This window comes from Vulpes vulpes, chromosome 14 (genome assembly GCF_048418805.1).
Source record: "Vulpes vulpes isolate BD-2025 chromosome 14, VulVul3, whole genome shotgun sequence".
In the NCBI taxonomy this organism is placed as follows: domain Eukaryota; kingdom Metazoa; phylum Chordata; class Mammalia; order Carnivora; family Canidae; genus Vulpes; species Vulpes vulpes.
In genome coordinates this window covers 55,592,238-55,609,926 of record NC_132793.1, presented here as the reverse complement: position 1 = coordinate 55,609,926, position 17,689 = coordinate 55,592,238, and the positions used below count along the sequence as shown (strand labels likewise).

General features: G+C 40.3%; 1 protein-coding gene across 9 annotated transcripts; it reads right to left on the bottom strand.

The window, feature by feature from the left end:
- Nucleotides 1–1,013: 1,013 nt before the first annotated feature.
- NUDT12 (nudix hydrolase 12) lies at nucleotides 1,014–17,125 on the bottom strand. Of its 9 annotated transcripts, none has more exons than XM_072736642.1 (8): nucleotides 16,985–17,077; nucleotides 13,408–13,496; nucleotides 12,338–12,546; nucleotides 11,231–11,820; nucleotides 7,924–8,091; nucleotides 6,651–6,764; nucleotides 4,186–4,385; nucleotides 1,014–3,213 (listed from the first exon to the last, which is right to left on the bottom strand). In XM_072736642.1, the coding sequence occupies exons 3-8, from the start codon at nucleotides 12,538–12,540 to the stop codon at nucleotides 3,103–3,105; spliced, it is 1,386 nt and encodes a 461-aa protein (XP_072592743.1). In that variant the 5' UTR covers nucleotides 12,541–12,546; nucleotides 13,408–13,496; nucleotides 16,985–17,077; the 3' UTR covers nucleotides 1,014–3,102. The 9 variants fall into 9 exon arrangements, with proteins under 9 accessions (XP_072592743.1, XP_072592742.1, XP_025848595.1 ...); XM_072736641.1 differs by having other exon boundaries at nucleotides 12,338–12,542; nucleotides 16,985–17,061; XM_025992810.2 differs by having other exon boundaries at nucleotides 12,338–12,542; nucleotides 16,937–17,054.
- Between the last annotated feature and the right edge of the window lie 564 nt (nucleotides 17,126–17,689).

Here is a 17,689-nt window from a genome sequence, read left to right as displayed (position 1 = left end):
GCTCTGGCAACATTATCCCTGACTCCGCGAGATACACCCTCTGTGTCTCTCACCTGGCCCTACCCGTATGGAAGCTCCCTAGTGTCTGAACCCCTTTACTGAACACCCTCTACCTGCACCAAGTCAAACTCTCTTGCCCTCTTTTTCCAACCCATTTGCAAGGGCTTCTGGTTTGCCTCAACACCTAGCTCTTTTACATTTGTAGACAGATATTCCTATTTTGCTGGGCCTTTTAAAGCATAGCACATACATAAATTTCAACATCCATGATATGGATGTGGATATCCAGCAATATGTGAATACACACACACACACACACACACACATACACACTCAGAACCTAACAGTTGGCTCTCATCTTTAATAAAATTTGTGTTGTGGAAATCTTATTCTAAATGATTAATGGATTTGTTTTACAGAAGATTTTCACTTACTATTTTGCTGTATACACATTAGCAACACAGTCTAGAACCAGCTGTCTATTGTGATGTGAGATTTAATTAAGTTTATTTGACTTATTAACAAACATATTCTCTCCTTCCACCTCATGGTCTCACCCTTTGCAGTTTCATTCTTTTCTGTCTTCACCCAAATCTCTGATCTGATCTTTGAAAAAGTTATTTCATCATTTCTTCCAACTAAATGAAATATGTGCACTTCTAATTCTAGCCCTTCCATGAACAGAAAAGTTCATTTTGAACAGTGAAAAGTTCAAAATGCAAAGACTGGTAATTTGAGACTAGTAATAAAAAAAGAGACATTAGACATGTAACTTCAAATCTGATGATGAAAAAGTATTGACTGTATATATGTATATATGTGAACATGTGTATATATAAGAATATATACATGCATATATATGTATATATACTTAAATCTCTTATTTTTGTTCATACATACATATATATACACACACACACGAATGAAAATAGAAATTTAAGTCTTCCAGATATGACTACATTTAAAAGGGCTTTTACGTTTTTTATTTATACATCATTAAACAGGAGGATGACTAAAATTTGGCTTTTTTTATTTTTCAGAAGACATTTATCAAAACATTAAAAAAATACAGAACACAGAAAACAGAAAATAGATAAATATTTTAATGTATTGTTACCTTCATTTCCATTAGAATACATTCATGGTACTCGATCCATTAAAATTGCTTTACTATTCCTTTTATTTATATGTAGCTTATTCACCTCTCAGAGGTTAGGAATGTTAAGAATGATTATTAATAACAATAATTTACTTACTGATTTTCCCTGAGTATAGGATTAAATATCCAAGACTAAATTTATAACTACATTTTGTTGATATTTTACATTTTACTGTATTATCTGAACATGGAAACCTAGAACTTTGATACAATCTTAGACTCTTTAAGTAAATTTGGAATAAAACTGAACCTCATCACACTTCATAATAATCAAGGCACCTAATTTTCTAGATACTTATGTAGTTCAAATTTTATTATGTATCTAAATGTCCAGTGCAAGTCAATTTTGTCTAAAGTCCTAATAATACCAATAAGCTTTCATCAATTACGATGAGAATCATTGTTCATTAGTAAAATAAAGTTTTATTTAAGAAAATGATCACATTTAAGTTGAATGATTTTAGTATCTAAAATTTTAATTAACAATATTTGGTAAATTTGTTATTATCCCCTATTTTAATTTATTCTACTATTTCTTTTAGTATTAATTTCTACTTCCTATTAGAGGGAGACTCCTGCACTAGGCTATATAGTACAGACTGTTAACATTAAGTTATTTGACCGTTACTACAATCAATTGTGTGAAGAATGGTAAGTTGTAATTGTATGACTTTGATTAATTAATTGATTCAACTTTAATGGATTAAATTAAATAAATTTACCTTTTAGGATTTCGTTTTCCTTATCTATAAAAGAAGGTCACTGAACGACATATATTATCCTTAAGGTCCCTTCCAGTTCTCACATAAAATGACTAAGAGCCAAATTATATAAATTTATACATTTATAGACTACCTTTTAAAACAATTTCAAACTAGCCTTATAAAATATGACAGTTCTATGTTGTAAAATTGTGAATTACTACACTTCACTTTTCTCTGAATCTTGCTGATTCAGTTCTAAGATACAGTTATTTTTATAAAGCTTCTTAGAATGTGTTGAGCTAAGGCCAAAAACCAAAATGTTGCCTTGGGGTTTAATAAATATTGTTAGTAAATGATTACATAACTTTTTGCTAAGATAGATAGAGCCCTTATCACAAAATGACATAAAGCCAGTGTTTTTACTGAATATGTAAATCTGGGAAATATTTAACATCTGACCTTTGAGGAGAATTCCTTTCAAATATATTTAATTTCAGTGAAGAAGAGAATTTTGATTTGTCTCAACAGCAATCTCGAGCATAACAGATAATTATACATATTAGTTGATTTTAGGTTTAAGGAAGAGGTTCCCTACATAGTGGTATGCTCTCACTTAAACTCTCTTTCATGAAGGCATGGTATTCTGACCACTGGCAGAGTTATTAACATAGAAAATTCTTAACACTGATCAAAATAGATGTGGCAACACTGTAACAGCACCACTGCTGGAACAAGGAAGCCAGTGGAATACGATGGGAAATGAGCAAAAATCAGCTACTGACCCCTGAAAGAACCTTTAGGGTAGGGAAAAGACTGGACATAAAGCTTAAATTCGTTGAAATAATTTTGTCTGAACTTTTAAAATGAGAACTTTAGTGATTCGTCTAATGCTTACAAGAGGGGAATTCAGGTTTACATATTTTTGTTTACATTTTCAGAACATATGTTTTACAGTATGATTTTTCTTATTAGAAATATGGTTTTGTGATATAGAATTGCAGAGCACAACCAAAAAAAAAGTTTGGAGAAGGCAGACTTGGATTTAACAAAATCTGAGGCAGTGCTATAATTTATAAAAACACAAATTCTATGGTTAAGATGGAAAGTACCTGTCGAAAATATTTCTGAACCTAAAATGATATTTTGTGTTGTGACATTCCAAAGCACTAAATATTTTTAATCTCACTTGAGGAATAAGTTATTAGGAACCAAGTAATACTCAGAGTCTAGTTATTTGATTTAGAGATTGGGGTTCATTCCAATCCAGTGTTTGAGTAACTGATGGGCAATAGCTCGGCTCGGTGGCACAAAGAATGCCTGCTGCTTCCCTTTGGTCAGAACATCCACAACCTAAAATACACCATAATAAAATGTATTAGGATTTCAACACTGAAACACTATTTCTATGCTTATGCAACTTAATTAAAATGTGACGACTCTTACAGTGAATAACAACATAGAAAGTGACAACATCCACGTTCAAATGCAAAATTTAGTGCAGTATTTTTAGTTGATTCAATGAGCTAGTGAATCAATTTTAATAAATATTCCAGAAAGCATATTCCCTTATGACAAAAGAAAAAAAAAAAAAGACATGAACAAGAAAAGTACACGCTCCACACTTACTTTCAAAGTGAAGTCAACTTTTGGAATAGGTTCCCTTTTATAAAGTTCTAAAAAACATCTAATTTCTATTTTTTGAAGTTGAGCATAAAATAAAATAAAAATTCTGTTTAGGCAAAGTCACAAAGGATTTCAGGTCTTCACTACTAATAGTGTATCCATTTGTTTTCTATACAAATACTTTGGGTTAAGCAAAACAGACAAGTAATTTATCTTTCATTATACTACTGAAGGATGATGTTTTAAAAAAGTTCTTGTGCATGTATCTTTGTTATATAGTTTTGTTATTCTTGCCCTTAGTTAAGCACATTTTAAAATGAACAAGAACTTTTCAAAAAATTTAAGCATTTTCACTGATATTTTCTGAGAACTACTTGTTTTTAATGCTATAAACTAAAATACAAATGTCTAAGACTAAGCTTCCTGTTTCTCATCTTTGATTTCATGTTTACCTATTTTAAGCCCATTGAAAAGCTGAAGGAATGACATCTGAAATTAGAAAATGGCACAGAATCATCAACTCGAACAATCTCACAGAATGAGTTAACATAGGACGCATCAATTACACTGCAATCCATGCATGATGGGTGGGCCACAGCCATTCATTCAACTTGGTGAAAACATGTATCCTTGCTGCATGCCCAAACTGATACAGTCAGAGAACAATCAATAGAAGAAGGAAATTAAATTGAACTTTACCTGTTCTCTAGTGAACCAGCGGGCATCCTCTATTTCATTCTTGTCAACTTTAATTTCTGTAGACACTGCCACAGCTAAGCAACCAATCATTAAGGAGGAGGGCATTGGCCATGGCTGACAAGAGACATACTGAACATGGCCAACTTTGACTCCACTTTCCTCTTCTACTTCTCTCCGAACAGCATCTTCTATTGTCTCCCCTAATCAAATGGGGCAAAAGAACAAGTAGCTGATGAACATGCCTTGGACATTTTGTGCTCCGAATAGTTCAAACATTTGGAAATCACTTTGGACAGAAACCCAATTCAAAGAATCAGAAAGCACAAGCCTAAAACTAGACTGGAATCCAAAAAAACATTTCTTAAAGTATATGACCAAGTACATAATCAAAATGCCAGAAAACTTTTCTTGAAGGTCCAAATTTTTCAGCTACAGTGTAAAAATGGTAATATCCACAACTATCCAGAACCTAGTAGATAAACACTATGCAATTATTTTATATATCATCTCATTTATGTATTATCATCAAATAGTTATAAATTATCATTCCAAGATTTTTATAAGTGGTTGGCCTTTTCCTTACTAAAATCTTAAAATTTTTTATGTTGTCAAACAATTATTGCAGATAACTTTTCTTAAAAGAATTAAAAACCACATTAACACTAAAAGTTTAACATAAGATGAAACAGTACTTTTTATTTCTAAATGATTTTTTTCTTCTAGAAGACTGTTGACTCAGGTATGATAAAATAAAGTAATGCCTAGAAGTGTACTTTTTATTTCTGATTTGTTGGAATTGAGAATTAGAATACAAGGAATGGTTTTTAAGTACATCTGAAAGTTTAGGAATATTTTGCTATTTAAATATAGCTTTTTATTTCAAATAGGTTGATGTATTTCCTATATTAAAATTAACAACTTATGTTCATCCAAAAAAAAAAGAGTGGAAAGTTAAGTCATTAGACTAGTGTTAAGATATCTGCAAGACCATAGCTAAAGATTAGTATACAATACATACCACAAAACTCCTATAATGAGAAAAAAAAGGAAGAACCAAAACAAAATTAGGCAAAGAATATAAACATGAAAAATTCAGAGAAAATGAAAATTGGATGCCTAAAACACATTTGAAAAAAATGCTCCATTAGGAGAGAAATGAAAATGGAAAACTACAATGACACTATTTTTCATACCTATCAGGATGGCAAATTATGAAGTATGAAAATTGTAACTTGGTAAAGATGTGGAAAAACAAAACATGTCATGTGCTGTTAAGAGCGTAAACTGGTAGGGACACTTCGAGAGCAACTTGGCAATGTCTACAATAGGTCAGGATGCTCATATCCCATGAGTTAGCGATTCTACTCTCAGGTATATATCCTTAAAAACTCTTGCAAATGTGCACAAGGAGTAGTATGAGAGAAATCTTTGCAGTATTGTTTGCAATAGCAAAAACTGATATAAACTAATTGTTCAACAGCAGAATGGATGAACTGAAGAGTATTTTTTTTTTCTGAAGAGTATTTTTAAATAAAATGTTTTATAGCAGTTAAAAACATAGCCTAGAGTCCTAGAAACAGCATAGTGATTAAGAGCATGGAGTCAGCATGCCCAGGTTTGTACCCCTGCCCTATCACTGACTAGCTGCTTGATCTTGGGCAAATTATTCAGCTCTTGTACCTCAATGCCCTATCGGTAAAACTGCTGTAAAGTAGTACCTACTTTGTGAGGCTGTACGAGGGTCCTATGATTCAATATATGGAAAGCCTTCAAAACAGAGTGTTGCGCAAAGTATGTTTACTGCTATTACTATAAGTGCAGATTAACATTGGAAGTTAAAATTAAACATGTGTATTAATTATCATTTATTCCACAGGTATTTATTAACTCCTACTACATACAAGGCACTGCTGTAAGGGTGCAGGCTACAAGGATGAATGAAATAAAGTCCCAGCCCTTATGCAACTTGCTTTCTGATATGAGCAGATAATAAATGAGTGGACAAATAGATACACACATATATCAGATAATAAATACCGAGATACATTCACACATACATACATACCATGTAAAATGGTAAGGAACGCTATAGGGAAAAGCCAGGCAGGATGACAGAATTGGGAATGCAGGGTACAAGGCTAACTAATGTATTTGGGGCTGTCTGGGAAGGCCTCTTTGAAAAGTCAACATAGTTGGGTCTAATGAAGGAAGTGAGGTGTAAGTCATGCAGATACTTTGGGTAATAGCAATATATGAAAGAAGAAATGCTGAATTTTTAAAACAGGCAAGATTATCCCACTAGTAAAAACAAATATCACATCACTTAAAATACACAGAAAATATTTTAAAATATCCCATTAAAAATGTCATAGCATGATAATTTATCAAATGCCATCTAAAATTTTTTTTTTGGAAATTTTAAGTTACAGGAAAGTTATTATGAAAGTTATTAAGAAAAGGCTTACCAGGTTCAATAAATCCAGCAAGGCAAGTAAACATGCCTGGGGGAAATCTTTTCTGCCTGCCTAAAAGACACTTGGTCCCATCTGGATGAATAACTTGCATGATTACTACTGGATCTGTTTTTAAAAAAATCAGATGAATGAATGATAGGAAAAAATAACTTAGACTCACTGTCAAATAACATAATAAAAAGGTGTATCTCCCATAAGAACAAGACTCTGGTCTAAGATTGTTTCTTTCTGTTTCTGTTTATTTCAGGGAACTTGCATAGAATATTGTATCCTAAAGGAAGACTAATTTTGTCATCTTCTTAATAGAAACATTTATTATATAGTTATGGTATGCTAGGCACATATATTTTTTTAATTATAAAAAAGTTAGAGTAGGTATTATACAGCATGAAGAAAATACAAATTTTACTGTAGCCAACGTGAATTTGCCTCTCCCTTCCACTCCAATCCTGAACAAATGTTTTTAAAAGCTAATGTGCCTCTATGATTAAGTTTAAGCCATTAAAAAGATGAAATTTAAATTAAATAACAGTTTATTTCCCAGAAGTCATTAAAGGCAGTGAATTCTCCTTACTAGGTCATGATTGAGAACTGGAGTCAAATGTAAAAGGCTCCTGAGCAGTGAAACCAGGTGTCACAAAGTCATGCATTTTACTCTCAGGAGACTTCCTCAGGTATTGCTGTTTATCTCTTATTTTTTCCACAAGTTTTAAAGGACTAGGTTTTCAGATTTCCAACCTACAGAAGACTCCAAAGCAGCAATTAGGAGGACAGAAGGTATAGGAAGACAGCAGCAGGGATGAAAAGCTAGCTGCAGGCTGTACTGCCTTGGTGATGCCTCAAAAAGGAACTGAATTTTGGGGGCTTTTGTGTTTTTTTTTTTTTTAATCTCTGCACTAAGTAGATCCCAATGGGGTAGACTTTTGAAATCATGTATTTTAACACATTCAAATTCGTATCGATTGCCTCAAGAGTTAATAAATGGTCAATTACACACAATGTCCCTTACTTAAAAGTCGTGGAACTATATACTTTACTATTTATAGTCTTAACAGTTACATTAATTCTTATTTTATTTAATGAACAGTTACATTTAATTCTTATTTTATTTAATGAACAGTTACATTTAATTCTTATTTTATTTAATTCTTATTTATTTAATGAAAAGGTGAACCTCTCAACAACTCAAAATCTTGTCTTCCCAGAATGTCTTACTCCCGAGGTTCCAGATGGCTGAGATTTTACTGTCAAGGAAAAGGCTTACCAACTCTTGGATATGATGTATTGTGAACACCATGGAGGCTAGGGCAGTCTTCTTTTAAGCATACTCTTTTGTAGCCACCTTCTTCAATTTTAGTTGCACTTCCACAGGTTGGGCAGAACTTATATCGACTGTGCCAGGCAAGAACTGATCTTGCTTGAGCTACAACCCCTTTAAGAGAAGCATAAAAAGTTTTAGTTCTGTGATAAGTAATATCCAAGTAAAATGTTTGTAAGTCAAGGCATACACTATATTCTCTGAATAGCTGTGTGATCAAGTATTTTAGTATTCTTATTTTTATGAGGAATGTTTCTTTTGAAGTAAAATATCTAATCCAACAGATGACAGATGAAAATTTAACTTTTAATTTTAACTAATAAAACTTTCAGATAGATGTTCGTACATCTATCTTATGCACTATATTAGCTCAGCCTTTTACTACAGAATGATTTTTATATTTTGGATATACAAGATTGTAACGTATGGTGATTTTACAAATACTGACTTTACAATAGTGACTTTTACAAAAATACACTATGCAGCCACTTCCTAATTTAGACTAGGATCCTAAGAAAATATTCAGAGCAAACTGTAGGAACTTCTTTCTCCTGTCCTAGGTGACTAAACCACGACTAGTCCATATCACCAGGATATGTGAAACACATCCTGTTTACAATTGGAAACTGCACAGAATATTAAAAAAAAAAAAAACACTAAAGTTATAATTCATGGTTAGCCCTATTCATAAAAAATGCCTACTAGAATAAATCTTAGAATATATATACTTTGGCCTTTAGCCTGCTACATCAAAAAAGAATATGGCCTGACCAGAAGTGTTATAATTGAAGCAATAGAAGTAGAAATGCTGAATAGGCATTTGCCTGACAAACTTGCTGTCACTAAAATACATTATTATTTGGTTTAAGGATTTTTGAAAAAAAATCAGAATAACCATAAATAGCAGTAACAATGTTTTAAACTGCAAAAACAAAACCAATAAACCACACACAAAAACATTTTAATACCGAAATTCAACAAACCATAGGCAACATTAAATATCTGCCTACTACGTTACCTTACAATATGAAACTTATGCAAAGTATCTACACTTTTTCAAAACTGCTTCAATAAGAAGCTAATATTTATTGAGTACCAACAATGTGCAAAGCATCATGCAAAGATCTTTAATATATATCATCTTCAATCTTTATTTGTGAAGAACAAAACAGGTGTGTGTATATATATATATATATATATATATATATTTAAAGATATTATGTATTCATGAGAGACACAGAGAGAGAGGCAGAGACATAGGCTGAGGGAGAAGCAGGCTCCCTGTGGGAAGCCCACTGTGGGACTCAGTCCCAGGACCCTGGATCAGGACCTGAGCCAAGGGCAGATGCTCAACCACTCAGCCACCCAGGTATCCAAAAACAATATATTTCTATTAGACTACCTGATACAGAGGATAGTGTGAAATGGACAGTATGTATGACCGAGAATACAAATTTATTTTATGTGAAATGAAAATACTTACATAGCTCAATGAGTCACCTCACCTTATTTAATGTTTAGGGCAATCCTATGATGTAGGTTTGCTACCTTTGATGTAGGTTTTAACTACTATTATCCTTTTTTTTCTGAAGGAGGAAACTGAGGCACCAACAGGTTAACCGTGTAAGTTTATATAACAAGAAAATAAAAGGACCTCAGTTTTCTAATTAAAAAAAAAAGAGCGATCCTTTTCATCTTAAAATTATATAGCTACAAAGAAAAGATGTTTTCTTTAAAAAGTGCAGGGTTTTCTCCATAGATGTGGAAAATAAAACATACCAATCCAGATTTTGGGAGGAGATATCTACGCAGTCTCTGGAGGGGCCCACCACACATCGCCTAAGGGAAGGTGGATATTGAGAAGTGACTCCTTCCTAACCTTCCAATAACTTTAATTTAGCATAATTTACCTTACATTCCTTCCACTTCGTTGATACCCCTTATCAAATTCATCAATAGCTTCATATTACCAAAATGAAAGATCTTTAAAAAAAAAAAAAGTCTTTGTCTATCTTACTCAAATTCTCACCAGCATTCAATGTATTTAACCACTTCCTCCTTGAAATACTCTGTTCTCTTGGTTTCCATGAGCACCTTTCCCCTTACCTGTGGTCAGGCCACACTGTGGACAATACCTTTGATAGCATCTCTGTTTCTACTTGATCTCAAAATTTAGGAAGATTTGGGTATGATTCTGAGGCTTTCCTTCTTGCTTGCTCTCAACTCTCTATCTCAGTAGTTTTCTGAGATTTAAGTAACACCTTCATGTTGATGACTCCCATAGAGGTAATTCCAGATCACACCTCTCCTCTGTGTTCCAGATTCTAATATCTTTCTCTAAAACTCAACATGACCAAGATTCAAATCTCAATATATTTAACTCTGTCCTGCTTCCCTTGCTTGTCACCCCGTTTTATCAAGAAACAGTATCACTATCTACCAAATTACTAAAGTCTCACACTTAGCAACCATACTTGATCTTTTCCTTCATCATTATATACCCCATACCCAATTCATTAGCAGGTGCTGATGATTTTTCTAAAATATACCCTGAATGTTTTCCTTTTCTCCATCTCTACCATGGTCACCTTAATTCAGGCTGTAGTCCAGGTTACTATCACTCTCTGTTATAATAGTCTCAACCTACTGATCAAGCCCTATTAGTTTTACCTCTACAGCATCTCAAATTCTTCCTTTCTCTCCATTAACCCAATCCACTGCAAGCTCTTAACTGAGAGGTACTGTACTCTCTAATCCGCTCTTAACAAGACCTCTGACTTCACACTCAATTACCTACAATTCATGATCTACAAAGCAGGCAGAGTGAGGGTTTTTGTTTCTTTTTAAACTATGGGTCTGGTCACATTTAAATGGAATTTAAAATAAAAACCATGGCATATAAGGCCCTATGTGAACTAGCATACCCAACCACAGAAAACAAAATAGTCAAGGTCTTTGCCATTATGCTCAGTGTATAGCAGGTGCTCAGTAATGATTCAACTGAAGAATCAAGTAAAACCAGCCTGCATTAGGATTAATTCTGGGGAAACTAATCTTGGCTGATTAAAACTGTTTTAACTGCTCTGGCGACTAGTCCCCTAGAGTGAGAACTTTAGCAAAGTTCTAATGAAGATAGCCTAATATTGCTTACTGAAAAAAGTTTGCCGTCTATAAAATGAAGGTATGTGTGACTTCAAACTGGTTCCCAAAACAGTATTCTTTCCAACACAAGTAAGCCATGTTCTTTTCTTACCAGCTTCTTTTTCTTTCAATTGCAGAAGAGCCGGCATTGGAGGATGAAGAAAATAACAATTTTCATGTCTTTGCTTAAATTCTTCGGCAGCAACAGAATCTATACCTAGAGCAAACCAGGCAACCAACCCATCTTCTTCTTCTCTTGGGACTTCTCCAGCATAATTAAATGACTCTTTTTTCATTTCAAGTTCTACTCCAAGGAAAATCAAGGTGATCTTTTCAGGCTGAGACAAATAATCTTTTACATCTGTGTAGTTCAGCTGACAAAGCCTGACTTCTGGCTGTTGGAAAGTTTCTTTATTACCACCTAGAGTAACCAAGGGATTTAAATCTGAGAAGAGGATATAAACTGTGGCTGGATGGCTTTCTTTAGCTAGTAGCCAGTCAGAATTATTTCTTTTTTCACTTTTTCGGTCTAAGAGTGTCCTGCTAAAATAATTTTCACATTCTTCCACTTCATTACTTAGGAACCAAGGCTTCATCCCACTTTTAGCATTAGCTAGTAAGTTAGCTATATGCTTATAACCCCAAAATTTAGCAATATCCAGTGCAGTCTGCCTTGATTTATTGACAATGGATCTGTCACACCTACAGATGAAAAGAAAAATAAAATAGGAAATAAGCACTTTCTTTAATATTTATCACAATAAAATATTTCCAGATGCACAATTGCTCCTTTAATGATTATGCATATTTTTTTCTCTTAGTACAAGATTTGCTAGTGGGAAAGTTAAAAGAAATCATCGTAAATGATGAAAAGTTAGAGATAGTAGATAGTTAACATTTTTTGAGAACTGTAAAATAAAAAAGCAGTAAATCTTATGTGTTTCAAGAAGAAATTAAAATTTTTACAAGGGGTTCTTGACAGTCATAGTGGGTAGATCTATGTTTTCTATTTGGGAGAAAGATTAGACTAACTCATAAACTTTCTTTGCCATAGGTATGAAGGATATTTATCCCTCAAAAAAAGAAGTTAAAGGCTATTAGTTAGATATTATGCTATGTTTTTATATAATAATTACAAGCCCAATGGTATATGGCTACAAGAAAAATGTAAGAAGTTAAACCACAGAGCCCTTCAAGTAGTAGTGCCTAAAATGTTTACCCTTTGTCAAGTAGAAATTGGACAACATCTGGGTGCCCATTCCTTGCAGCATACATTAAAGCAGTCCAGCCATTTTCAGAAGTTTCATTGAGAAGAGATGGAGAATGACTGAGGATTACAGTTAACCTGGCAATGTCTCCTTCAGCAGCTGAATAGTGAAACTGGGAAATTATTTCTTGCTTTGGGCTTTTTATAGAAGACATTTCTTCCTTGAAAAGAGGGAAATAGAAAAAAAAACCCTCTCATTTTCAATTGCTGTTTATTCAATGATGGAACATTACCTGAATGCGCACGTAATTAGGATAGTTATGGTTTCTAAAGCCATATACTCTTCAAAAGGTAATTAGTGCTCAACTGTCATCACAGCATGTATTTCAAAGTCGTTTTAAATATACATTTCAAATATAATTCGCCATGGGGGGGTGTATAACATAATGTATAAAGAGTTTTGGTAATAAAGATAAGGAGGGGCATACTCTTGAGAAGGAGTGTCATGTAACAAGCATTATAGAGGAGGGGGTATCTGAACTAGACCAGAGGGATTTCATTATAGAGCAGGGGAATGAGGGGAGTTAAAGCAGACAGAAGTCAAGTCACAGGTTGTTTTTTTTTTTTTTTTTTTTTTTTTTAGCAGATGACAACCAGTATTCTCTTAGAGTCGACGATACCAGAAACAGGTGCCTGCCCTTAGGAAAATTATGATCCTACAGCTGATCCTTCAGAGTTTCACATGAAAGCGATTTATTGGTTTCCCTGCACAACTAATTCTACAATCCATCTGGGATTGATTTTTGTTCACAGCATGAAGTGGGGGCAAGATACATTTTTATGCCAGTAGATAATCCAGATGACTTGGCGCCATTCTTGAACTTAACGTTCGTCCCACTCCACTGCGGTTACTGTCCTGGCCATAAATCAGACGACCATTTATTTTGGATCTGTTATTGAACATCGTTCATTTGGTCACTTTGTCAAAATTTGAATCCAAGAAACTTTTTAAACCATTAACTTTGTCTGCTTTATTACTCGCTTGTTTCAGTAAGGAAAAAGATATATAGAAAATCTCATACCTCTTAATGAATGTTGTCTCAAGATGGATTGAAAGTGGTAGAGCACAAACTGAGCCATTCTTTGCGGAAATGGTTCATGCTTAAGTTCTCTAGGAGAACAAAGTGTTTTTTTTTTTTTTAAGGTATGGATTTTTGTTTAGTGAAATGCTATTAAGAATTGATTTGGGGATCCCTGAGTGGCTCAGTGATTCAGTGCCTGCCTTCGGCCCTGGGCGTGATCCTGGAGACCAGTGGAGACCAGGGATCCAGTCCCACATCAGGCTCCCTGCATGAGGCCTGCTTCTCTCTCTCTGCTGGTGTCTCTCTCTCTCTTTCATGAAAAAATAAAATCTTAAAAAAAAAAAAGAATTGATTTGGGGGGCAGCCCGAGTGGCTCAATGGTTTAGCGCCTCCTTCAGTCCAGAGCGTGATCCTGGAGACCCGGGGTCAAGTCCTGCATCGGCCTCCCTGCACAGAGCCTGCTTCTCCCTCTGCCTGTGTCTCTGCTTCTGTCTCTCTGTGTCTCATGAATAAATAAACAAAATTAAAAAAATTAAAAAAATTGATTTGGGATTCTAAGTAGGCTATCATCATTCTATGCAATATTGAGGCTAAAAAGGAAAGATCGAGGGCAGCCTGGCTGGCTCAGCAGTTTAGTGCTGCCTTTGGCTCAGGGCGTGATCCTGGGGCGGAGTCCCACTTTGGGCTCCCTACATGGAGCCTGCCTCTCTCTGTCTCTCATGAGTAAATGAAATCTTTAAAAAAAAAAAAAAAGAAAAAAAAAAAAAGGAAAGGTCGTAATCCATACGCTGTGACTGCTGTTGTCTCTAGTGTTCTCACGCTGCAATTTGGCTGGTCAAGTGTACAGAAGAGGGAGTATGAACAAAATTTAGGGGAAAAAAAAACGGGCTGAAAAGATGGAAGTGTACACCTTTCCAGTTTGTATCTTTCCAGTGCTTCTAAAAAGGGTCAAATGTGACCACTCACCAAAGGGGAGGGGGTGGGATGAGCCCTCGAGTGTATAAGACTGTTGAATCGCAGTTCTGTACACCTGGAACTAATACCACGTGTATGCCATCATTACTGCAATTAAAATAAAGGCTTAAAAAAAAAAACCCAAAACAAAACCTCCTAGGAATGGTGAAAATACGTTCACAACTTCAGCTGGGGGAGGGGAGCGACTTCTCTATTAGAAAACCACTTTATGTTCTTCGATCTACCGATCTACAATGCACCTACTGTCTTCCAGCGAGGTGTCTAGAGGACTCGTGTGCAAACACGATGCCCGGGACCGCACCTGGCCCCCTGCTGTCGGCGGGCCCACGGGGGCGGCCTCCCTTCCCTTCCGAGCTGCCCACACACGTCGCCGGTTCCTCGGGGAGGCTGGCCTCGGGCAGGGTCCTGCGGCCTCGGGTGCTCCGGGGTCGCAGCGGTTTCCTCGCCCTCCCCCAGGCCTCGGGCCGCAAGGGTCCCCCCCAGAGGACGATTCACGCATGAATCGCAGGGCGGTCCTGATGCATGCGGGGCTCTCAGGAGGGAGGCGGGGGAAATGAATACTGGTCCCCGGTAGCTTATTTTCCCCCCTTTTGGCCGCGAAGCCGTCCAGATAGAAACAGGCGTCCTCTGCAGTCACACCTCCCCGAACTCCAGCGGCGCCCTTCTCACGGGCAGGTCCCCGCGGGGTCAAGGCCCTGAAGGCGGGACGGGGTGGTCCGGGGGCCAGGGGCTTTCCCAAGGCAACACCTGCCGCCCCGAAACGTCCTTTCCCCCCGCTGGGGAGCCCGGGGCCCCGGAGGTCACGGGCCCTGCTCAGCGCGCTCCGCGTCCTTGGCCACGCCGGGCTCTCCCTCCTCCTCGGCGTCCTTTACTCTCTGGTCGCTGCTGGGGGATTCCGTCCTTCAAACGTGAACCTGCAGGTGCGGCGGCCCTCTGCCTCCCCCACCTCCAGGGCCGGGCCGCGCCCCTGCCCCCTCCCGGGGGTGGAGGTAGAGATGGGGGGGGTGGGGATGGAGAAGGGGGGGGTGGGGATGGAGAAGGGGGAGGTGGAGATGGGGGAGGTGGAGATGGGAGGCGGAGGTGGGGAGGTGGAGATAGGGGGGAGTGGGGGTGGAGAAGGGGGAGGTGGAGATGGGAGGCGGAGGTGGGGAGGTGGAGATAGGGGGGAGTGGGGGTGGGGGGAGTGGGGGTGGGAGCGGGGGTGGGGAGGTGGAGATAGGGGGGAGTGGGGGTGGGAAGGTGGAGATAGGGGGGAGTGGGGGTGGGAAGGTGGAGATAGGGGGGAGTGGGGGTGGGAGTGGGGGTGGGGAGGTGGAGATAGGGGGGAGTGGGGGGTGGAGAAGGGGAAGTGGAGATGGGAGGCGGAGGTGGGGAGGTGGAGATAGGGGGGAGTGGGGGTGGAGAAGGGGGAGGTGGAGATAGGAGGCGGAGGTGGGGAGGTGGAGATAGGGGGGAGTGGGGGTGGGGAGGTGGAGATAGGGGAGAGTGGGGGGTGGAGAAGGGGAAGTGGAGATGGGAGGCGGAGGTGGGGAGGTGGAGATAGGGGGAGTGGGGGTGGAGAAGGGGGAGGTGGAGATGGGGGGAGTGGGGGTGGGGAGGTGGAGATAGGGGGGAGTGGGGGGTGGAGAAGGGGAAGTGGAGATGGGAGGCGGAGGTGGGGAGGTGGAGATAGGGGGGAGTGGGGGTGGAGAAGGGGGAGGTGGAGATGGGAGGCGGAGGTGGGGAGGTGGAGATAGGGGGGAGTGGGGGTGGGGAGGTGGAGATAGGGGGGAGTGGGGGGTGGAGAAGGGGGAGGTGGAGATGGGGGGAGTGGGGGTGGGGAGGTGGAGATAGGGGGGAGTGGGGGTGGAGAGGGGGAAGTGGAGGTGGGGAGGTGGAGATAGGGGGGAGTGGGGGTGGGAGCGGGGGTGGGGAGGCGGAGGTGGGGAGGTGGAGATAGGGGGGAGTGGGGTTGGGAGCGGGGGTGGGGAGGTGGAGAGGGGGAGGTGGAGATGGGGGAGTGGCGGTGGGAGCGGGGTGGAGGTAGAGATGGGGGGACGGCGAGATGGGGGTGGAAGTGGAAGGGTGGTGGAGGTAGGGGGGAGAAGTGGGGGAGAGGTGGAGATGGGGAATGGAGATGTGGGGAGGTGGGGGTGGGAGCGGGGGTGCAGATGGGGGCGGGGGTGGAAGTGGAAGGGTGGTGGAGGTGGGGGAGGGGTGGGAGGAGGGGGGAGGGGGCGAAGGGTGGAGGTGAAGATGGGAGAGGGTGGAGAAGATGGAGGCGGGGGAGGGGATGGGGAAGGGGTGGAGGTGGGGAGGGGGTGGGGGAGATGGAGGCGGGGGAGGGGGTGAAGTCAGGGAGGGGGAGGGCGGGGAGGGAGGAGGCGGGGATGGGAGAAGGGGGGAGGCGTGTTGGGGGACGGAGGTGGAGGCAGGGTGGGGGTGGGGGGTAGGGGTAGGGGGGAGCCCAGCGCTGCGCGCCCCCAGCTCCCGCCCGCGCCCCGCCCCCCCAGGCTGCGCCCCACCCCGAGGCCGGCGGCGCGACACCCACAGACGCTGGGAGCCCGTCACCCACCGCAAGGCGGGCTCGGGCGCCGACGCACTCGCCGCCGCCGCTACTAACCCAGAGGTCACCAGACCGGAGCAGAGCAGGAAATAGCCGCAAGACCCGGAAAACCCCCGCTCTCGCTCTTCCCGGCGCCGGATGCAGCCTCCCGACTTCCGGCGGAGGGCCGCCGTCTTTCCAACGGTTTTCTGGGAAATGTAGTTCGGCGGTCGCTAACCGTGCGCCGTCCTGAGGGGGCGGGGCCTCGGGGCGGGGGAAGCACGCGTGAGGGGCCGGGGAGGCAGGTGCGGGCGCTGAGGTCCCGCATCTCGGCGGTCGGTCGTACCGAGGCGCGGGAGGCGTGGTGCAGACGACGGGGAACTGTAGGTGTGTGGAAGCGGTTGTAAGTTGCTCAGCGTTTCACACCCAGGGCCCTCACCTCCCCCCAGGTGTGGTCTGCTGCCCCGCGCTCTTTCCCGCAGGATTGGCTGCTCGCCGCCCTGCGGGGCGTGGCCTGGAACAGGCGCTGCGCCTCTGAACCTAAACTCGCCGTGTGCAGAATGGTACCTTGTAGGGATGCCTCCTCGGTTTAATCGTTCTTTAAAAAGTGGATGGCAAGTGCCCACAGCAGCTACTGGGGCTCCTGGGGCTACGGTCATGCGTCCAGATCTCTTAGGAAGGTCAGCATTTAGTGCCCACAACACCATTACTATTCGTGCTGTTGCTTATTCTTTTTTGAATATTTTACTTATTTATTCATAGAGACACAGAGAGGCAGAGACA